Raw genomic sequence first — 21522 nt, 5'->3', positions numbered from 1 at the left:
TCTACCCCTTCGGCCCTGAACCTCTGTCCCATAGTCGCATCTTCTAATCGGAACGTCAGTAGGCCTTCTTTGCACATGTCCAAACCACCGTAACCGATTTTCTCTCATCTTTCCTTCAATTTCGGCTACTCCTACTTTACCCCGGATATCCTCATTCCTAATCTTATCATTTCTCGTGTGCCCACACATCCAACGAAGCATCCTCATCTCCGCTACACCCATTTTGTGTACGTGTTGATGTTTCACCGCCCAACATTCTGTGCCATACAGCATCGCCGGCCTTATTGCCGTCCTATAAAATTTTCCCTTGAGCTTCAGTGGCATACGGCGGTCACACAACACGCCGGATGCACTCTTCCACTTCATCCATCCAGCTTGTATTCTATGGTTGAGATCTCCATCTAATTCTCCGTTCTTTTGCAAGATAGATCCTAGGTAACGAAAACGGTCGCTCTTTGGTATTTCTTGATCTCCGATCCTCACCCCTAACTCGTTTTGGCCTCCATTTGCACTGAACTTGCACTCCATATATTCTGTCTTTGATCGGCTTAGGCGAAGACCTTTAGATTCCAACACTTCTCTCCAAAGGTTAAGCTTTGCATTTACCCCTTCCTGAGTTTCATCTATCAACACTATATCGTCTGCGAAAAGCATACACCAAGGAATATCATCTTGAATATGTCGTGTTAACTTATCCATTACCAACGCAAAAAGGTAAGGACTTAAGGATGAGCCTTGATGTAATCCTACAGTTATGGGAAAGCTTTCGGTTTGTCCTTCATGAGTTCTTACGGCAGTCTTTGCTCCTTCATACATATCCTTTATAGCTTGGATATATGCTACTCGTACTCCTTTCTTCTCTAAAATCCTCCAAAGAATGTCTCTTGGGACCCTATCATACGCTTTTTCCAAATCTATAAAGACCATGTGTAAATCCTTTTTCCCATCTCTATATCTTTCCATCAATCTTCGCAAGAGATAGATTGCCTCCATGGTTGAGCGCCCTGGCATGAACCCGAATTGGTTGTCCGAAACCCGTGTCTCTTGCCTCAATCTATGCTCAATGACTCTCTCCCAGAGCTTCATTGTATGACTCATTAGCTTAATACCCCTATAGTTCATGCAATTTTGTACGTCGCCCTTATTCTTGTAGATAGGCACCAAAGTGCTCATTCGCCACTCATTTGGCATCTTCTTCGTTTTCAAAATCCTATTGAAAAGGTCAGTGAGCCATGTTATACCTGTCTCTCCCAAAAGTTTCCACACTTCGATTGGTATATCGTCTGGGCCTATTGCTTTTTTATGCTTCATCTTCTTCAAAGCTACAACCACTTCTTCCTTCCGGATTCGACGATAAAAAGAGTAGTTTCTACACTCTTCTGAGTTACTCAACTCCCCTAAAGAAGCACTCATTTCATGTCCTTCATTGAAAAGATTATGAAAATAACCTCTCCATCTGTCTTTAACCGCGTTCTCTGTAGCAAGAACCTTTCCATCCTCATCCTTGATGCACCTCACTTGGTTGAGGTCCCTTGTCTTCTTTTCCCTTGCTCTAGATAGTTTATAGATATCCAACTCTCCTTCTTTGGTATCTAGTCGTTTATACATATCATCGTAAGCCGCTAACTTAGCTTCTCTGACAGCTTTCTTCGCCTCTTGCTTCGCTTTTCTATACCTTTCACCATTTTCATCAGTCCTCTCCTTGTATAAGGCTTTACAACATTCCTTCTTAGCCTTCACCTTTGTTTGTACCTCCTCATTCCACCACCAAGATTCCTTTTGGTGTGGGGCAAAGCCCTTGGACTCTCCTAATACCTCTTTTGCTACTTTTCGGATACAACTAGCCATGGAATCCCACATTTGGCTAGCTTCCCCCTCTCTATCCCACACACATTGGGTGATTACCTTCTCTTTGAAAATGGCTTGTTTTTCTTCTTTTAGATTCCACCATCTAGTCCTTGGGCACTTCCAAGTCTTGTTCTTTTGTCTTACTCTTTTGATATGTACATCCATCACCAACAAGCGATGTTGATTAGCCACGCTCTCTCCTGGTATAACTTTGCAATCCTTACAAGTTATACGATCCCCTTTCCTCATTAGAAGAAAATCTATTTGTGTTTTTGACGACCCACTCTTGTAAGTGATCACATGTTCTTCTCTCTTCTTAAAGAAGGTGTTGGCTAAGAAGAGATCATATGCCATTGCAAAATCCAAGATAGCTTCCCCATCCTCGTTTCTCTCCCCAAAACCATGGCCACCATGAAAACCTCCATAGTTGCCTGTCTCCCTGCCCACGTGTCCATTTAAATCTCCTCCTATAAATAACTTCTCCGTCTGAGCAATTCCTTGCACCAAGTCTCCAAGATCTTCCCAAAACCCATGGAAGGGCACCGCAACTAGGAGGGCAGACAATCTGCCTCCCTTTTCCACATCTCTTTTTATTTTTTTATCTTTTGATTTAGGGTAAATTACATAGTAGCCCCTTAGGTTTGAGGTCTATTTAGTAGCCCCTCAGGTTTGAGGTCTATTTGCAATTTTATACAACATCTTTAAAACATTTCACTTTCATACCTCAAGTACTATTTTATTTCAATTTCATACAACTGTTACATTTTCTATCCATGGATCTGTTAAATGCTGACGTGGCTGCCACATATATGTCATGTGGCTGCCAAATGTCTGCCACGTGGTAAATAAAATAAATTTTTAATTTTTTTTTAAAAAAACCTGAAATTGGAAGGAAAAAAAAGGGATCGAACCCCTGCAACCCAGAAGAAGAAGGAGGAAGAAGAAGAAGAAGAAGAAGAAGAAAAAAAAAAAAAGGAATCGAACCTAGAAGAAGAAGAAGGAGGAAGAAGAAGAAGAAGAAGAAGAAGAAGAAAAAAAAAAAGGAATCGAACCTAGAAGAAGAAGGAGGAAGAAGAAGACCCCTGCAACCCAGAAGAAGAAGGAGGAAGAAGAAGAAGAAGAAGAAGAAGAAAAAAAAAAAAAGGAATCGAACCTAGAAGAAGAAGAAGGAGGAAGAAGAAGAAGAAGAAGAAGAAGAAGAAAAAAAAAAAGGAATCGAACCTAGAAGAAGAAGGAGGAAGAAGAAGAAGAGAAGAAGAAGAAGAAGAAGAAGAAGAAGAAGAAGAAGAAGAAGAAGAAGAAGAAGAAGAAGAAGAAGAAGAAGAAGAAGAAGAAGAAGAAGAAGAAGAAGAAGAAGAAGAAGAAGAAGAAGAAGAAGAAGAAGAAGAAGAAGAAGAAGAAGAAGAAGAAGAAGAAGAAGAAGAAGAAGAAGAAGAAGAAGAAGAAGAAGAAGAAGAAGAAGAAGAAGAAAAAAAAAAGGGACCGAACCAAGAAGAGAAGAAGAAGGAGGAGGAGGAGGAAGAAGAAGAAGAAGAAGAAGAAAAAAAAAAAGGAACAGAAGAAGAAGAAGAAAAAAAAAAGAAAAAGAAAAAAAGAAACGGACCGAACCTAGAAGAGAAGAAGAAAGAGGAGGAAGAGGAAGAAGAAGAAGAAGAAGAAAAAAGAAGAAGAAAGGGACCGAACCCATAAGAGAAGAAAAAAGAGGAGGAAGAGAAGAAGAAAGGAGGAAGAGAAGAAGAAAGAGGAGGAAGAGGAAGAAGAAGAAGAAGAAGAAGAAGAAAAAAAAGAAGAAGAAAGGGACCAAACCCAGAAGAGAAGAAGAAAGAGGAGGAAGAGAAGAAGAAAGAGGAGGAGGAGGAGGAAGAAGAAGAAGAAGAAGAAAGCTAGGAAAGATTCATTCCAGGGCACAGAGGCCAACGAAGAAAACAAGAGAGCCTACGAAGAGGCAAAGAAGAAAAAGAAAAAAAAGGGACCGAACCGGAAGGAGGAAGAAGAAGAAGAGAAGAAGAAAGAGGATGAGGAGGAGGAGGAAGAAGAAATAAAAAATAAAAAAAAGGAATGATCGAACCCTCTGCAACCCAGAAGAAGAAGGAGGAAGAAGAAGAAGAGAAGAAGAAGAAGAAGAAGAAAAAAAAAAAAAAAGGGACCGAACCCAGAAGAAGAAGAAGAAGAAAGAGAAAAAAAAAAGTGGCAGACAGGTTTTTTTAAAAAAATTAAAAAATTACTTTATTTGCCACGTGACAGACATTTGGCAGCCACGTGACATATATGTGGTAGCCACGTCAACATTTAACAAATCCATGGATGGAAAATGTAACGGTTGTATGAAATTGAAATAAAATAGTACTTGAGGTATGAAAGTGAAATGTTTTAAAGATGTTGTATAAGATTGCAATAGACTTCAAACCTGAGGGGTTACTATGTAATTTACCCTTTGATTTAATTCAATCCACTTGATTTGAAAGTAAAAAAGTAAGAAGATTATGTGGAAGATAAAAAGATGTGTATGAATAGTACCATCTATTCTAAACAAAGATTAAAACGTAATAATTGGTTATAATACTTATATGTATTTAAATTAATCATCATTAAACTAGTACAATTTTGAAGCTCCATTGATGTAATAATGTTTTATTGATAAAAAAAAAAAACAAAATCTACTCTAAACCTCATCCTCATTTATTTATTTCTTAATTAAAATTAGAATTATCTTTTGTTGGGTCTAGTTTCTCTTGCATTATTGAAATCAACCCTCTAATGCTAAACTCACCCCAGACATTACTTCCACCTCCATCAAGGACAGAACTATAAATTTCTTATGATGGGACAATCGAAAAAAAGCTAACAACCCTTATTATGATATAGGTATACTCAATATGATAATGAGATGATTTCAAAAGATAATATATAAACAAGTAACCATCTACCACAGTGATAGTGAGAAATATTGCATTTGCATCATGACGTGGATTCGAACTCCGTCAGCTCCTTAATTTAATATATAATCTAACAATTTCATGGTTTGACAAAGAAAATGATGATATATCACATTTTTAATATTATAAAAAAATTAGTGCAGTAATAAAAAGTGGCAAAGTGAAAAAGAAGATTAATACATGAGTGACGGTTAGTTTGAACATGGAACAAGAACACTTTTATTCAATTTGATATGGGAATATATGCTTGATATTAAATACATTTTCATCAAATATATAAATGTATGTATATAATTACAGTATACAACTTAACAATTAGTTACTTGAACGAGCACATCTGACCCTAGTGAGCCTTTATATATATATATATATATATATATATATATAGGTCCTTTAAAAAGAGGGATCTCTATTTATTTTTTTTTAAATAGAGACAACCCTCTTGACCGTTGGATTGGTTTTGATGAAATTGTGTGATTGAGATTAAAAAAATGGGAATCCCTCCTGTTAAAGGATCTCTCTCTCTCTCTCTCTCTCTCTCTCTCTCTATTTATATATATATATATATATATATATATATATTTTATTTGTCCTCTTATATATATTTCCTCTAAAAAGAGCCCAAAAAATTATATCCAATAGTTCACCAAAAAAAAAAACAATTTATATAATGAAATTCAATTGTTATTGGCACTCTAAATTTTTTATAATTAGAAAAAAAAATACACTTGTGAGAAATATATAATGAAATTCATGAAGTGTTAATAACAGTTCTCTAAATAATAAAGTATTAATTAAAATGCCTTCTTCTAGATCCTTTGCTAGTAGAAGCTCCCACGATGATGAGCATGACACCACCCTAGCATCATTATTCCATTGCTTCAATCACAACTAAAGATTCATTTACTACAGTCAACAAATAAATAAATAAAAAAATCAGCCACCGTTAAAGAGAAATTAAAATAATAATTAAACTTTAATCCTATAATCCAGTCCACTATAAAATGGGTTCTGGCTTCTTCCGCTAGTTGTGCAAAATCGTCAACGTCCCCTGCATTTAGCTCAAAACCCACAACAAACAGTAAAATCACAAAAGACTCCGGAGGACTGCATTCATGACCACCAAAGTGTATATTGTGTAAGTCCCAGTTCTTTATTTTATTTTTTGCTTTTTTTATTTTATACCAATTCACTATGAAGTATGAACTGGGAATGTGTTAATGAATGATCGGTTTTTTTAGTTTTTTAATTTGATTTTGTTGTTTTTGGGTAATGGTAGTTTGTAGTCTGTGAGAGCATCAATCTGTTGGAATTTTGAATTGGTTATTGCTTCATCGGAATATGGCTGGTTCCGAAATTTTAATTGGAAGGAACCCATTTGATTAATCTTTCTGTTGGATTGGATCATTGTGTTTTTGCATGTTTTGTTGACGTGGGTGTTATTTTTCTTATTCAAAGTGTTTAAAGGCTGAATCTTTATATTTTTAGGAAGATTTCGGGGTGGTGAGTTACACTCTGTCACTGAATATAGGTAAATATACAACACGAGGGTTGTAGTTTCTTCATTTTTGCATAATAGGAAATGTGATTGATTTATGGTTATAGCCATCGTGGTTGTTTTAATGATGTGGAGTCTAATGGAGAAATTGTCTCTTTAATGTGTTCCTCATGTTATTGGATTTTTAATGGTGAAAACCACTTGCTTTGAATCCTTCAGAAGAAATTAGCTTTGTAAAGTAATAGATCAAGGAAATTTCTGGAGGAATGGGAAAAAACTGTTTTGTTTAGATTAATGGATGTTATAGTGCATTTTGAAACCTAAGTAAGTTATCGTCTAGAATAATGATTCGTTTTTCGAGAATCTCTACTAATCAGTTTGTGGAGGAAATCATTTATTAGTTTCAAATTTTAATGTTTCTGGAAAGTTAGAGATCTGCTGAACATGATAGAAGTTTGGAATAGTAACACTTTTGTATACTACACACTATGACCTATAGTTCCTTTAATGTTATGATCCATTTGAATTGATAGAAAATGACAAATACTGAATCCATCATCATTCATTCCCGCTACTGTTTGTCCATGCCAATATTCTTTCCACTTTGTTTCACTAGATATAACCTTGGTAGTCAATTTAAAGCCCAAACAATTGCCTTTGTTAGGCTAGGAAATTAGGAATTGAAAGGGGAGGATAGGAGAGGTGATTGGCAGGGAAAGGCAGAGTTGTAGGTTCCTCTTGAGGTCTTTTACCGACATGCGTATCTTCATAACGTTGTCCCAGACCTGATCGATGAAAGAGACTTCTTCTCCATTCGGGTCTTCAGCTTGACCACAGAGCGATCTTCTGGGTATTGCTTTCATGGGGTAGAGTGATCTGGTTGAGAGGAATATGGGCACCAATTGTTGGAACCAAATTCAAGAGGAACATGCATGTGGGTTGGTAGATAGTGTGTTGAAGATAGTTGACCTTGATTCTTAGAGCTAGTGGTATCATACTTTGGTAACTAGCGGTGACAAGTCAGGCAATTTGGGACATTGAATATTTGGACTTTGAGACTACTGCTAGAGGTGGTTGAATAGTTTTTCTACAGATTTGGAATTTCCTCACTGGAAACGTTCAAACGTCAAATTTGGATATGAATGGATATGAACACATATTAAGTCTCTCAAAATCAGGACAATATATCCAAGATAGGATGAAATTTGTTCATTGATTCGGTTGGTGAAATAATGAAATAATTGGTTCTGGAAAACTGACAGAATCCAGCAGTTCAATTAGAGTCGCTTTTATGAAATATATTTCCCAAGAATTTCTAACTGAGAATGCTAAGAGAATGTGACGGTCCCATGGAAATAATTTGTAATACAAAAGAAAAGGGAGCTGCTATTGGCAACCAAAAATACTCATTCTGCCTGGAGGAGAGCAAAATGAATATGTCTTCTCCCTTAAACTGTGTAGGATGATTTTTTGGAGTGCCAAAAAAGCCTTACATCCAATTGATTTTCAACGATGCTATACTTCTTTTTTCATAAATAATGCAACCCTCTTAATCAAAATCCATGTTTGATTTTACAGGTACTACTCCATGTATGGACATGTCGGGAGACTAGCGGAAGAAATTAAGAAAGGGGCTTCATCTGTTGAAGGTGTAGAAGCCACCCTATGGCAAGTGAGTGTGCATTTTCTTTAATTTATTCATTTCACTCTGAACCCTTCAATTTAATTGAGTATGCTGAATGAACTTTGGACTGCTGATTTTGGGAAACAAGCCATTTTAAATAAAAATCGAACTTCATATTTTTGCATGAGTATAAACATGAGATGATTCTAAACATTACAACTAGTAGCCCTATGCCAAGGTTTTAGGGTTCTACCTTGCGTGGCGGTTGGCTCAACATCGTGACAAACATTTTTCCATGACTGTCTCAACATTTTAGGCCTAATTTTGAGCTTTAAAACTGACCTTCTCTTTTAAAGCCCCATCCACCATAGGTGATAGAGTTTTCTTATGCTCTCTTAGGAGGGCCAGACTAGTGTCCTTTTGTTCTGTTGAAAGTGTAAAACTTTATTAGCCTATATAGATTAAAACACATATAAGTAACTAACCTGGAGACGCCATGCGTGAAACCTTGGTGTGCAAAGAGTCTTCTACGTTGTACTGATCCTTAGCAATCAAACCGTATGGGGAGTTTGTGAATATTGCGTATTTCAGCAAACGCAGGGACCCTCACTTATATAGGCATATTAACCTAATAGGCTTAGCCCATCATTGAGACCTAATAGGTAACTGAATATGTCTATATCTCCTTAACCAATCAGGATTAGGAACCCCTTTAGCAAGAATAACAACTTAATATTACATTCCTTTTGCAACCGGAAAAGTCCAAGTTAATTCCCTAATCCTATAACTTGATCCTCAAGTAACGTACAATGATTGTGAGACCACAAAACCTTGTGAGAACCGGATTTTACTCCAACAGAAAGGTCTGCATTGTAAACATTGGTTCTCACTGATTGTCCGATGTATCAGGTTTACTTGTCTATATTTTGTGCACCTGTACATTGTTTTCCATCATTTTCTTTGTGTCTTGCTCTCCTCTCGTCTTCTGTTCTCTGTCTCAACTGTGTCCGGTATGCTAGTTATTATATTGAGCTTCGAGATAGGCAAAACTTGTATGAATCCTTGTCTAGTCTTCTCTAGTTTTATTTTAATTTCACCGGTGCCTTGTACAAATCATGATCTTCCTTTTCCCATTTGATTACACACACAGTTATGCGACTCCCATCTACTTCCCATCTGTTTCGTGATTAGTTTGTCTTCTCTATCTCATTAACTTGATGGAATAGTAAGATTGACTATAGTGGGCTTATAAAACAGGTCCCTGAGACACTCCCAGAGGAAGTTCTTGGGAAAATGAGTGCACCACCAAAGAGTGATGCACCAATCATCTCGCCAAATGAACTGGCTGACGCAGATGGATTTGTTTTTGGCTTCCCAACAAGATTTGGTATGATGGCTGCCCAATTTAAAGCCTTTCTGGACGCAACAGGTGGTCTATGGAGAACACAACAGCTTGCTGGCAAACCTGCTGGAATCTTTTACAGCACTGGATCTCAAGGTGGCGGGCAAGAGACTACTGCGTAAGTTTGATCACATTTAATCAACTACAAGAACATTGAAAATTTATCCGTACATTAGGTGGAGATTTTAATAATGTTGAGATTGTTTTTGTGTAGATTGACAGCCATCACTCAGCTGGTTCATCACGGGATGGTATTTGTACCCATCGGTTACACATTCGGAGTTGGCATGTTTGAAATGGAGAATATCAAAGGCGGAAGTCCTTACGGTGCAGGAACTTATGCTGGGGACGGTTCAAGACAGCCATCTCAGCTTGAGCTGGAACAAGCATTCCACCAAGGGAAGTACATTGCCACCATCACAAAGAAGCTCAAGGGAGCTGCTTAAATACTCGGTGCACATACTCAAATGGAAGCCCTTGTCAATTCTTTATCCCCTATAGTTTAAATTTAAATTTCCGATTTCTATCTGTCTGCAAGTATAATTCTCGCTGTATCTTATATATGTGTTTTTTCTCTGTGTTTTATGAATTACGGTTATTTATTCGTAACTATAAGCGTTTGTTTGCTCACAATGCTACTGCCTGAGAACGTTTGAACTGATGGACAAGCTTTACTACGTTGATTCGAAGCGAGTAACATGTACGTCGAGTAGGTTCGACGATGGTAGAGGAGGCCTCTGCGCTGAAGAACTCGCATACGCATGCAAGTAGAGCGCATGCATCAGCATGCATCATTGCTGATGCATTTTTTTACTTCTGATTAACAAATGATTCAATGTTAATAAACAATTCATGACAGTTAACAAAGAAATGATTATGAGATAAAAGATAAATACTAGTTTGATGAATAAAACTCACTAAATTCACGTCCAACTATCCTATCACCACGGAAACAAGTAAATCAAGTGGGCCAAATTGTATATTAACAGTTTTCTCTCTCCTTCCACCTCTTTGTAATGCTGGGATGACGATGAAAAAGATGATGGATGGCAAGCCTCAAGTGGCACGAGTTCGGGATGAATTTGTGCCAAGATGGGTTTCAAAGCCGGAGTTTGTGAAAGAATGAGTTGTCCTCTGGCGAAAACCGGATATGGAACTCGTTCGATGCAGCATCTGGCTTTGGATGGACACTCCGACATCTGGAATTGAAGCTGCATTGGTAGTGGTGGATCTGCTGTTGTGGCTGGAGAGAGAGATATAAGAAGCAGATGGAGTAAAGAGATAGTAAAGTTGTAAGGCCATCTCCAACCGAAGGATCTAGAGGGCCAGAGAGCCAAAACTAGCCTGAAAACCGTCTCCAACCGATGGTTAGGCCAGAAGGCTCGTGGGCCCCACGAAATCTGAAAGGGCCAAAGAGCCAACCAACTGGTCCAATCCAGCCAGCCCCGAGCTGGGTCAGAAATTCTAGCATTCATGTCGGATATAACCGACAGAATATATATTCATGTCGGTTATATCAGACAAGAATTCTAGGCCAAATTTCAAATGCAACGTCTAGCTGACGTCAACTAGCCGTTATTATTATTATTTTTTTTACAGTTTTTTTTTAATTTTTTTTTTACACAATTTTTTTCCTATAACTTCTATTTTACAAAATTTGTTTCATATTTTTTTTAAATTCTATTTTTTTTCCTATAACTTCTATTTTACAAAATTTGTTTCATATAATTTTTAAATTCTATTTTTTTCCTATAACTTCCTAAGCCATTATACAACATTAAATTAAATTAAGTAACATGCTGACGTCACTTAGCCGTTGGATTTGAATTTAAGTTGTAGTTTTTAAATAATAAATTATGTTTGGCCCTATGGCCCTTTGGTCATCGGTTAGAGATGGAGGCAAATATGGTCATGTACCGTTCATTAAAATATTAATATCTTGAAGGGTCAGAGGGCAAAAACGAGCCCTCTAGCCAGCTTTCGATTGGAGATGGCCTAAGTATTGGCCCATTGGCTGCGATGCGGGCTTCAAGAGAGAGAGAAAGAATTGGGTTTGTTCAATTTTGGAGAAAAAAAATATTAAAATATTTTAACTTACGCTAAAATAGTTAGTATCATTGGAAGTGACATTTCTGTCATTTGGTTTGTTACAAGAACAAAATTTTAATTAGTGTTTTAAGAGCTACTTAGTAATACGGTCTAGTGATATTTCTCTTTACTTGTAAGTGAGTGGTTTGATTCTCATTCAAAGGCAAATTTGAACCACATTAACCTACTCCCGCTTTCTTAGTGTAGAAAATATCGTTTCTTAAAAAATTAAAAATTAAAAAAAACTAGTGTTGTAGGTGATGTTGTGAATTTCTGAGAGAAAGACAAAAGTGGATAATGCAAGATAGTATAATATATCTTTTTAATTTTGACATGTTATGCTATAATAAATTATAATGATTAATGCTTTAGATGGTTTCCTTCCACATTCATTTATGTTTCTAATTACTAAAGTTGATGTTATTAGAGAATCTTTAAAGGGGACGGATATCTGTGACACTAATATTTTTATATAATTTTGTACACACATTTTTGTGAGGTCTATGTTATAACGTGTTTCAACAATTTGAATCGTTCATATTTTAGAACATAAATTTTCTTTATGAGCACCAAGTATTTATTTGCATATTTTGTACTCATTGACAATTATAAATAGGTATATAGACATGAATATGACATTTTCTTAATCTTGGGATAGAAATAAGATTTTTCAAATATGCACATGGCATGCACAACAATCGGATAAAAATAGGATTTTTCATACACCTTGAAATGACTTAATTGCCCTCATATATAAATGTATAATTTCCTCCTATTTTCTGATTTATCTCTCTCTACTCTCCCTCCCTCTCTCTCTAAAATTGATATTTATTGGATGTTCTTAGATTAGTAAAAGATAATGGAAAACCCAGTTGGAAAATTTGATTCATTTGGAGATTGTTTGTGTTTGCTGATTGGCCCTTTTCGGAAATGAACATATTTTTGTGCTTGTAGTTACAGATCGGGGATTTCTTCCTCAAATCATCATCTTCTTCCCCAAATTCAAAATCTCATTCAAAACCCATTGGGTCAAAACCAATATGCAGTCCAAATTTTTTTTTAGATGTCGAAGAAAATCCATTATGAAAAACTAAGGACACCATTTTTCTGCTGCAATCTCTTTCTCTCCTCCGTCGATGAACGCCTTCTCCCTCTAAGTTCAAAGAAAATCCAAATTTTTTATTTGTATCAATACGTGCAACGACGTCGGTTTTGTTGTGGACGTGCATCGTGCAATTAACAGCATTGGGGGATATGTAGGGCCTAGATTCTGGAAATGAGAAATGTAGTTAACAAATCTTTTACATGAACCTAGATTCTGGAAATCCCACTAAAAATCATCTATTTCCAGTGACATGCACATGATATGCTCACAAATCTGAGCCAACAAAAAAACCCAGAGCTAACAGCTCTTTCTTCGAAATCAGAAAATGATATTATCACTTGTGACGTTACCACTATATACACTATATGCACACCACATGCACATCATATGTACAGTAATGCGTGATATGCACAGAACTGGAGATCGAGCAGCGAGCTGCTTTTCACATTAATAAGAAACTTTAATGGCAACCTATTGGTATAGTGGATACAATTAAAACATAATTGTTACGTATATAAGGTTACAGTGGCAGTTTGAAAAGTCTTGTTATGTATTTTAACCACCGTTTAACCATGCATGTGGAAAACATGATACTCATTGTCGTTATTTCATGGACACGCATGACCTTTAACGTCCTCTAAGCTTTTTCTTAATTTTGTTTTTCGCCGAGTCCAACTAGGTCATACTCTCTAACTTCAGAGGTACAACATACGTGCATCATAACTAGTGAACATTCCTGCTTCTCATATTAAGATGTAGCCATGCCCACCATATGCACACCACATGCACATCATGGAAAATTTTTCACAAACTTTTGCAATTGTGCACTTGAACCAGAAATTGTTCCATCCTAGTTTTGTAGCACGTCAAAACTTGAAATTTATTCCACAACCCATAGGCCCCAACATGAAACACAAACCCTAATTTAACTTCTAATTATTAATTCATCTTACAAACGACTAATTTATTCCTTAAATCATCGATGAAAGAACTTGGAACTAAACACCCTACCTTACTTTGCTGGCCGAAGCTTTAGTCACCCGAAAAAATGGAACTTTTCCGGCCAAAACAGAAAATATGGTACAAAACCCAACTCACTCTTGTCATCTCTCTCTCACATCCCTTTGTTCGAAATTAGAGGTATGATGTCAACCCAAAACCCAGCTCACTCTTCTCACCTCTCTTTGGAGTTCACTCTCTTCAAAATCGGTGCTTAGAATCTAAGCTCAACCCAGAAAACTAGAGCTCACAGAGCTCTCTCGACATCCTTCTCTTCCAAATGAGAAAAGTGATTCAATAGGCTGATGATTTTTAAATATGTGGAGGCATGTTTCCCTAAAAGAAAACTAAGAAAAATCATAACTTATTACAATATGAAGTTTTTTCAAATACATAACTGGTCACCAGTTGGGACTAAATTTTTTTACGACTTTATGGAAGTTATTCCATTATAGAGTATTATTTTAGAGAAATTTACTGTAGCAATTAATTAATATTATTGAAGGAATTTTTTACGTATAAGTTAGTTTAATATGAATTTAAAAAATACTTAAATCAATAATATACCTAAACCACAGAGTTTAATAAAAAGCGAAAGCACTTTAATCTCAAATTAATAAATACTAAATGTTTAATATAAAAATGCTTAAGCTGAAGCATCTGATTCTAAGTAAACCAATAATAAAAGAAGAAAGTTTGGACCACTGACCTCCCAATGGAAGCCCCTCAAAGTGGAACCCGGCTTCTCTGCCCTCTCACTTTCTATACACTCACATCCCCTCCTATTTTATATGGTCACGGTTAAGTTATGTTAACATTTTATATTAATTTTTTTATAGAAATAATAAGACAAAAAACAATAGTAATATAAAATGTTGACGTAATTTAACCGTGACCGTACAAATAGAAATGTATGGAAATGTATAGAAAGTGGGAGGACAGAGAAGCCAGTTCCCTCAAAGTGACCATTCGATAAAAAGCACAGATCATGATTGATATCATCCAAAAGAAAACATCTAATTTTAATAACAAAATTGAAAATCCAAAAACAAATTGTAAAAAAACCTGAAAGGAGGAGCACTGGGCCATCTTCTGACTTCCACTAACATATTCTCATCACACAAACAAATAAAAAGTGAGATCTCCAATCAAATGCTATCCCCACACTTACTTCACCCCATTTTTCTACAAATTCAATTATTCCTTCCAAATTTTCTCCATCTTCCTTTTGGTTAAACTAAAGGTAGTGGCAACTCTACTCACAATATAGCAACAAGGAATAAAAGCTCCTTTATCTTTCTATATTAAAATCAGCTTCTATAACAACAATTTTTTTCTCTCTAAAGCTCTAATTAATCATAAACTTCCCCTAAATTCAGCATCTGTTCTTATTCTTAATCCACCTCCTAATCACAATTCTTCAATTATTACAACAATTAATAGGCTCCAATTGGTCCCTATTGGCCAATTCTGCATCATTTTGCCTGTAGCTGGCCCAACAATTTCATGTTCTTTGGAGGGTCATTTGCCTTTTCTCATGTCCCTCACCAGTTTTATTACTTCCTTTCCATTGCAGACCAGATCACAGATGTGGGATATCTCTGTTCGTTTCCCTCTTCTCTTTCTTGTTCACCTTATCATTCCCAACTTGGCTAGGGATTGATAAGATACATACATGTACGCACTGTACGTACGTACATAATTATACTACCATTTCTCTTTGCTCTATCTGAAAGTCCCTCCAAATGTAGGTGTCCAAAAATCAACTGTTGTCTCATGTGTCACCGGGAATGTGCTCGAAACCGGTACTAAACACAGCCCTCTGCTTCTAAGATCTTGCTTTGGACCATCGGGGTCCTTCACTTTATCAGAATTCTGCATTGACAGGAAAAAGAAAAATTGCAAGTACAAAATTAATCTACAGTAGATAAAAAAAATTAAGTAGTACCAAGAAGCTGATTGCGTCTGTTGGAATCAGTACATAGGTATTATTTTTCCGAGTAGCAGAAGGAGAAGAATATATTATACCTGCTGCTGGTGTTGTATGACAGCTCCACTCTTCATGTATGGGGTGCTTAAAACCTGATATTATAAGATCAAAACATATTACATATATACATTATTATATTATATGTGCTTAAGATGCATATATGATATAGCTTTATGGGACTTACATTAACTTGTTCATGGAGGAACTTGATATATTCGATGGCTTCAGAGAGTACTGAGGCTGTATCAGTCTGACACACAATAACATGGCTATTTAAAATCATCATACACAATCAAAGTTTTCATTTTATAACTTTGAAAAGATAAAAAATAAAGTAAAGAACGCTTTTTAAATTCAGAAAGAGAATGATATCTCAGTCTCTAGCTAGCTAACTCTTGTGAAAGTAAAGAAGATATATAGATAGCGTTTTGGAGCTAAATTTACTTACCTTTCCGAAAGGTGAAACTAATTGTTGGAGGGCAGTGATTCTGTCCCCCATCTTCTCTTTCCTCACCTAAAACCAAAGCTACAAGTTCTCATCTATGTCTATGATAAAAGAAAACACTTAACACAACTCATCGCTAGCTTCTTGTCAAACCAAAAAAGAAAAAAGAAAAAAGAGAAGATAAAAAAGGTTACTGCTCATTTTGTACCTTAAAAGCTGGCAAAGGTGATGAGGCTTCATTCCGAGGCCTTTTGGATGCTGCTTCACTCCCACTTTTCTTCCCCACTGCACCCGATTCCTGAACTTCAGATATATTCTGCTCAGCCAATATTTAACATGTTAAATGACTCCAATCATGACAGTAAAAACCCTAATCATGATGAATATGAAACACAATCGATAATTCTCGTATAATTGTTGCTTGATATATAATTACATGCGATATTAGGAGAGGTTTCAAACTTAATTAGCAACTTGAGTGCATTGGCAACTGTTCTTAACCAATTAAGCTACAAGCAAGTTGGAATATAAAACGTTGATTCATTCCTTAACAAGTTTTTGAAATCCACTAATTGTCTTTAACAACAATTGCGTACCTTTGGTTTTTCATCAAATCGTGCCGTGGGAAATTGTGGCTGCAACGAGGGGAAAAAGCTTGGCCGGACGTCTTTCATGGCGGCCTCATGAGGTGCATTCCAAAAGGGAGCATCATTAGAAAATTGTAAATGGCTCTGAGGAGGTTGTTTGGGAGGTGATGTTCTTAGAAACTGGGGTACTTTAGACCAAGACGGCAGTAGCTCACTAGAGTTATTAATTCCATAATTTCCTTGATAAGGAAAATTGATGGTTGCTGAACTAGGCTGCTGAGGTTGATTATCATGGTGAGGTCCCAATAGTCCTTGCAATATTGTAGATGGGCTTCCGTACAGAGCAACTGATGCTGAATCCATTTGAAAACTAGAAGGCAATCCTTGACATGTCACCGTACTTTCGCCGGAGCTGTACCGAGGACTAAACTGTGTTTGATCTAAAGAAAATCCCCGGGTCATTTGCTTAAACTCGTTGTTAGAAGAATCCCCACAACCACCAGCAAACAACTTATCCCTCCATTGGAGCTGTTGGTCACTTTCTTGCTGAAAGTTAGCAGTATTGGAGTTCATGTTTTCTTGTAGTATTGATCGAAAACTAGTCTCCTTCTCACCGCGACTGTATACATATCAAATTATACAAAAATTAATGAAGTGAAAGACAAATTCTTAGGGTTTCTGTATATTGAGCATCATGACCAAGTTATATATATATGTTCATCCAAAATATAAAATCAAATAATTAATAATTTTATGTATAGTTATTTTGGACTTACAATAAGGCTTGGTTCCAATCTGTGGCCTGAGAGGAAAGCCCTAAACCCATCATATGCAAGTTGGGGTCGCTGCCGCCGCCCGCGGAATCAGTCCCTTCTTGCAGCTTGTGAGTATCATGGAAGACCATAGATGAAGTACCTGAGACCGACCCGGAATCCATAGAAGACCTAGCCTTGATGTCAACTATGTCAGATTGCCATCCAAAGCTTCCCAAGGTATTCAGGCTCGAAGACGAGGGCGATGCCCCCGTCTCGAACCTGGTTCTTGACGATGAGTCCCACCAGTTCCCAGGTGTCTGAAATTCATCTGCCATGGCTAACTGCAACTCAAATTAATTATAAAGGTTGATGCCCAACGGTTGCTGGAGTGGTATTCTATTCTTTTGTTCGTGTTGTCTTCAACCTCTTGGACGCTACTAGTCTGTTTGGAATCTACAAAGCTGTGGCTTCATAAAATGATGATGAGAAGCGGTTCGCTGCATCTCAGAAGTTTATATATATTTATATTAGGTGAAGTTCAACCGTTTGGGTGTGAAGGAATGAAAGAAGTAACCGGAATGTGGTTGACATTTTAGGAGGTGATTAGACAATGAAAGGACCATTTCTAATTAAATTTTACTTCCTCCATCCCTTTATTTTGTCTTTTAATGCTTTTATATATTTCCACTTGTATTTTGTTTCTTCGTTTAATCCTGTGACAACTAGGAGGCATATACTTTGATTGTGTGGTACTGCATGCTATGCTAGGCCGAATTATACATGTATTTTAGGGTTTTTGTTTTGGTCTCAATACATGTATGCTTGGTTGGCCACTCAAAGGGATCCACCCTTCCAAATATTATAGAGCAAGACAAAAGGGTAAAGTCTAGTTAGTACGTCAAAAACCAATTTCTCTGAGGAACTCACAGTAGTTGGAAACTAATTGGGCATTTGGTTATCAGAGATTCAGAATATAGTGTTTTAACCTATAAACATTCTATTCTGTCTATTTGGTAATTAGGATAGATGTCTAATTAGTTTGTTATTTTGTATAAATAATCTTTAAATAGGTTTCTTAAAAAAATCAGATTATCAAACCTATTTTTGGATTTCTTTTAAGGTAGTAAGTATTTTATTAATCCAATAAAACGAACAACATCAACAATCAAGAATATAATTCCAAAAAATAATAATGATGTATTGTACCTTGTTTTGATAACGAATCACACTATCATTCTCAATCTTAATATAGTGAATTTTATTCACCCAAACCGTATAGAAAATAAACATTTCTAATGCACAAGCCGGTCCTTGTATCACATAAGTACAAATTGATCCAGTATGGGGTTCTGCCTTACCGCTCTCTTATCGTCATCAAGAAATAGACTAATTGGCTAACAAGATGGATGCCCGTAATGTTTAAGCAAGGACCCCTGAACATTTAGGCATTTTGTGAAATGAAAAGAGCCCTACTGGGGCTGGAAGAAGGACTTTTTACCTACAATTCTCCTGATAAGCTCTTTAGTTAACTATGATAAAAAGGTGAGATAACCTTTGAACCTTCCTAAGACTTAGCTTATTATAAGCCATCTGTTTGGTAGCAACTTTTTTTCTTTTGTCTTTTACGAAAGAAAAGAGAAAAATAGTGAGTCAATTCATTATATAATTAAAATTTTAGTTTTGAGTGTTAGTGGAGTACAGTTGCATGAGAAAAAGTGACAAGGTTGAACTAAGAAGTTAAGTGAGAAGGTTGCTAGTATTTCTCAAAGAAAAAGGCACTGGCAGCCTAAAAACTGACCTTGTTACCATAATTATGATACCATTTGTATTGTTAACTTTAATCTTACTATTATTTTGTAATTTTGGACTGTAAATTTTGACAATATTGTAATCATACCATTTTAATTGTAATTCATGCATTGAATTTTAACGTCCTGTGTAGCATACTAAACGTGAAAATAGAAAGCTCAAAAGGGAATAACGATAATATGTAGTTCCATGACAGCCTAAAAACTGACCTTGTTACCATGCATAATTATAATACGATTTTGTATTGTTAACTTTAATCTTACTATTATTTTATAATTTGGACTGTAATGTGTGACAATATTGTAATCATACATTTCTTGTAATTCAAGCATTGAATTTTAACGCCATGTGTAGCATACTAAATGTGAAAATAGAAAGCTCAAAAGCACATAACTATAATGTGTAGTTCCATGGCAACTACTAATAATAACTTGTGTATGTAATATAACAAGACATTCGTAGTGTAACAATCAATATTGGTAGTGCAATTTACAATATCATTTTGTAACCTTCTCATTGTTATTATGTTCATGTAAACAATGAGTATCAATACATTTTTGAGTATTGTAGAACTTTCATAAAATAAAATAATTTCTTAGCTTCTTCTTATTCCCCCCCCCCCCCCATCCAATCGCTTCCCTTGCAAATCCATTCTGAAAAAAAAAAGGTAAAAAGAATAGTACTTGCTTTAACTAAAGTTCTAAAATATGCTAGGCGTTAGTCCGGCGGCGGGCTGGAGCCTAACACATAGGCGGCTAAGCGGGGTCTAGGCAGGCACCTAGGCGGGCTAGACATATTTAATTTAATCTATTATATTTCGTGTAAATAAGTGTTTATTTATATTTAAAATATATATGATTTCATCATAAACTACAAAATGGAATGACATATTAATATTATGAGTTATTGGAATATAATGAAAACATGGGAACCAGTATTTAATGTGTGTTCCTTAAAGTATTCAACAAGTCTCTTATAATTTATTAAAAAAATAAAATGCAAAATGAAAGTTATCTATTTTCTGTCTAAGTGAGTCGCAACTTAGGCGGGTTTGGGTGGGCTAGGCGGTCTAGGCCGGCGCCTCAATAGGTCTAGGCACCCTTTATTAATTTTCAAACGTCTAGGCATTAATCGGGGCGGTGGCCAACCACCTGCCTAGGCGGCGCTAGGCGGAGATTTTTAGAACAGTAGCTTTAACAGAAGTAAAAAAGTATTTCTTCAACCAAAAAGGTGTTCGAACTATTCCTTGACAATCCTATTAATTTAAGACGGGTCAACCAATTTGAAATATATGTTGTAAAAACTAGTCGCATCCCCTAAACCCTAGAATTTACAATTCAGGTGTACCTCTTTGAAATTATGACTTGATAATTCACAACTCAGTGTACTCCTTGTTCTTTTAAATTGTGATAAACGTAGTTGAAGGATCAACGTCCAGAGGAGGGGCAAAGTAAAAGGGTGAAGCTATAGAAGTTGGAATTGCGTATCATAGTTTGTTCATGGAATATAAAGGAGTCCTTAATTGACCAGTGCATTGTAAACTCGCTTGTTTGGAATTAGTGAGCGGAAATAGGTAATACCTCTTGCATTTTGTTTAAGGCCTTTCTGATCATTTATAAATTTAATTTCGCTCGTGTATAACTCTCTTTTATGTTTTTTTTTTTTTTTGGTTGAAAGTAAAGAGTAATTTTTTTTTGCCATTCTACCCAACCATACAATTACTGTACTGTATCATATACCCATTTTGTGCTATTTTTTGCGGCAATCTTCCATTAATTGTACCGAACCGAAGATATTTGTTATGATACTGGTTTCCAAAATTGATAAAGACGATATTAGCGTATTGTAGCATCTCCACTTAGGATTTGATATCTCATTCAAAGATACTCTAATGCAATATTCAATATGCTACTAAATTGAAAAAATAAAAAAAAACCTATAAGAACAACAAGTAATGTTAAATGAGTAATGATAGGGATACTAAATTTCTAAACTAAATTTTGTAACCAAATGATATAGATGTTTATGATTGAATTATGGGTAATGCTAGGGTGACCAAATTTTGTAAATCAAATAATGTGGTGGTTGATAATTAGATTATTACTCAAGTATTAATTAACGTGCTTATTTCCTATTGGTGACACACTACTTGATTTGCAAATTTGGTCTCCCTAACTTAAACCTTAACTTATTATTTAAGTGTTTATTTTTTATTAATAACACATTACTTGATTTACAAATTCAGTTTAAAATTTTGATCTCCTTAGCATCATCCGTATTAAATTTTAACTAAAAACGAGGATGGGATAAAGAGGCGGCAGGGGGTGGCAGATGAAGGAAATTAGATTAGATTTTAAATATCACTATGACTTTTGCAGTAAGAGTCAATCGGTAGAGTCCACGAGGCGTGCAAGCGTGCGAAGACAAGTGGGACCC

General features: G+C 36.0%; 2 protein-coding genes across 3 annotated transcripts; one reads left to right on the top strand and one right to left on the bottom strand.

Moving 5' to 3' along the window:
- Positions 1 to 5655: 5655 nt before the first annotated feature.
- Positions 5656 to 9941, top strand: LOC103448560 (probable NAD(P)H dehydrogenase (quinone) FQR1-like 1). The gene is made up of 4 exons (XM_008387820.4): positions 5656 to 5922; positions 7861 to 7954; positions 9164 to 9426; positions 9523 to 9941. Exons 1-4 carry the CDS (start codon positions 5900 to 5902, stop codon positions 9752 to 9754), a joined length of 612 nt encoding a protein of 203 aa, XP_008386042.1. The 5' UTR covers positions 5656 to 5899; the 3' UTR covers positions 9755 to 9941.
- A 4826-nt stretch (positions 9942 to 14767) lies between these two features.
- LOC103448559 (transcription factor bHLH123-like) lies at positions 14768 to 17924 on the bottom strand. 2 transcript variants are annotated; one of them, XM_008387819.4, is made up of 7 exons: positions 17299 to 17924; positions 16532 to 17141; positions 16144 to 16251; positions 15939 to 16004; positions 15675 to 15740; positions 15529 to 15582; positions 14768 to 15375 (listed from the first exon to the last, which is right to left on the bottom strand). In XM_008387819.4, the coding sequence occupies exons 1-7, from the start codon at positions 17610 to 17612 to the stop codon at positions 15226 to 15228; spliced, it is 1368 nt and encodes a 455-aa protein (XP_008386041.1). In that variant the 5' UTR covers positions 17613 to 17924; the 3' UTR covers positions 14768 to 15225. The 2 variants fall into 2 exon arrangements, with proteins under 2 accessions (XP_008386041.1, XP_017190979.1); XM_017335490.3 differs by having other exon boundaries at positions 16144 to 16233.
- Between the last annotated feature and the right edge of the window lie 3598 nt (positions 17925 to 21522).

This window comes from Malus domestica, chromosome 11 (assembly GCF_042453785.1).
Source record: "Malus domestica chromosome 11, GDT2T_hap1".
In the NCBI taxonomy this organism is placed as follows: Eukaryota; Viridiplantae; Streptophyta; class Magnoliopsida; order Rosales; family Rosaceae; genus Malus; species Malus domestica.
Note: the sequence above shows the minus strand (reverse complement) of the source record. Positions and strands in the feature narration are given on the sequence as shown.

Bases quoted from the DNA above. Each gene is read 5' to 3' on its own strand.
- LOC103448560 (XM_008387820.4), top strand. From the start codon at position 5,900: ATGACCACCAAAGTGTATATTGT. The intron at 5,923-7,860 runs GTAAGTCCCAGT...TTGATTTTACAG, and splicing joins ACCACCAAAGTGTATATTGT to GTACTACTCCATGTATGGAC. The intron at 9,427-9,522 runs GTAAGTTTGATC...GTTTTTGTGTAG, and splicing joins GGCGGGCAAGAGACTACTGC to ATTGACAGCCATCACTCAGC.
- LOC103448559 (XM_008387819.4), bottom strand. From the start codon at position 17,612: ATGGCAGATGAATTTCAGACACCTGGGAACTGGTGGGACTCATCGTCA. The intron at 15,583-15,674 runs GTAAGTCCCATA...TTATAATATCAG, and splicing joins TCCTCCATGAACAAGTTAAT to GTTTTAAGCACCCCATACAT. The intron at 15,376-15,528 runs GTATAATATATT...CTGTCAATGCAG, and splicing joins TCATACAACACCAGCAGCAG to AATTCTGATAAAGTGAAGGA.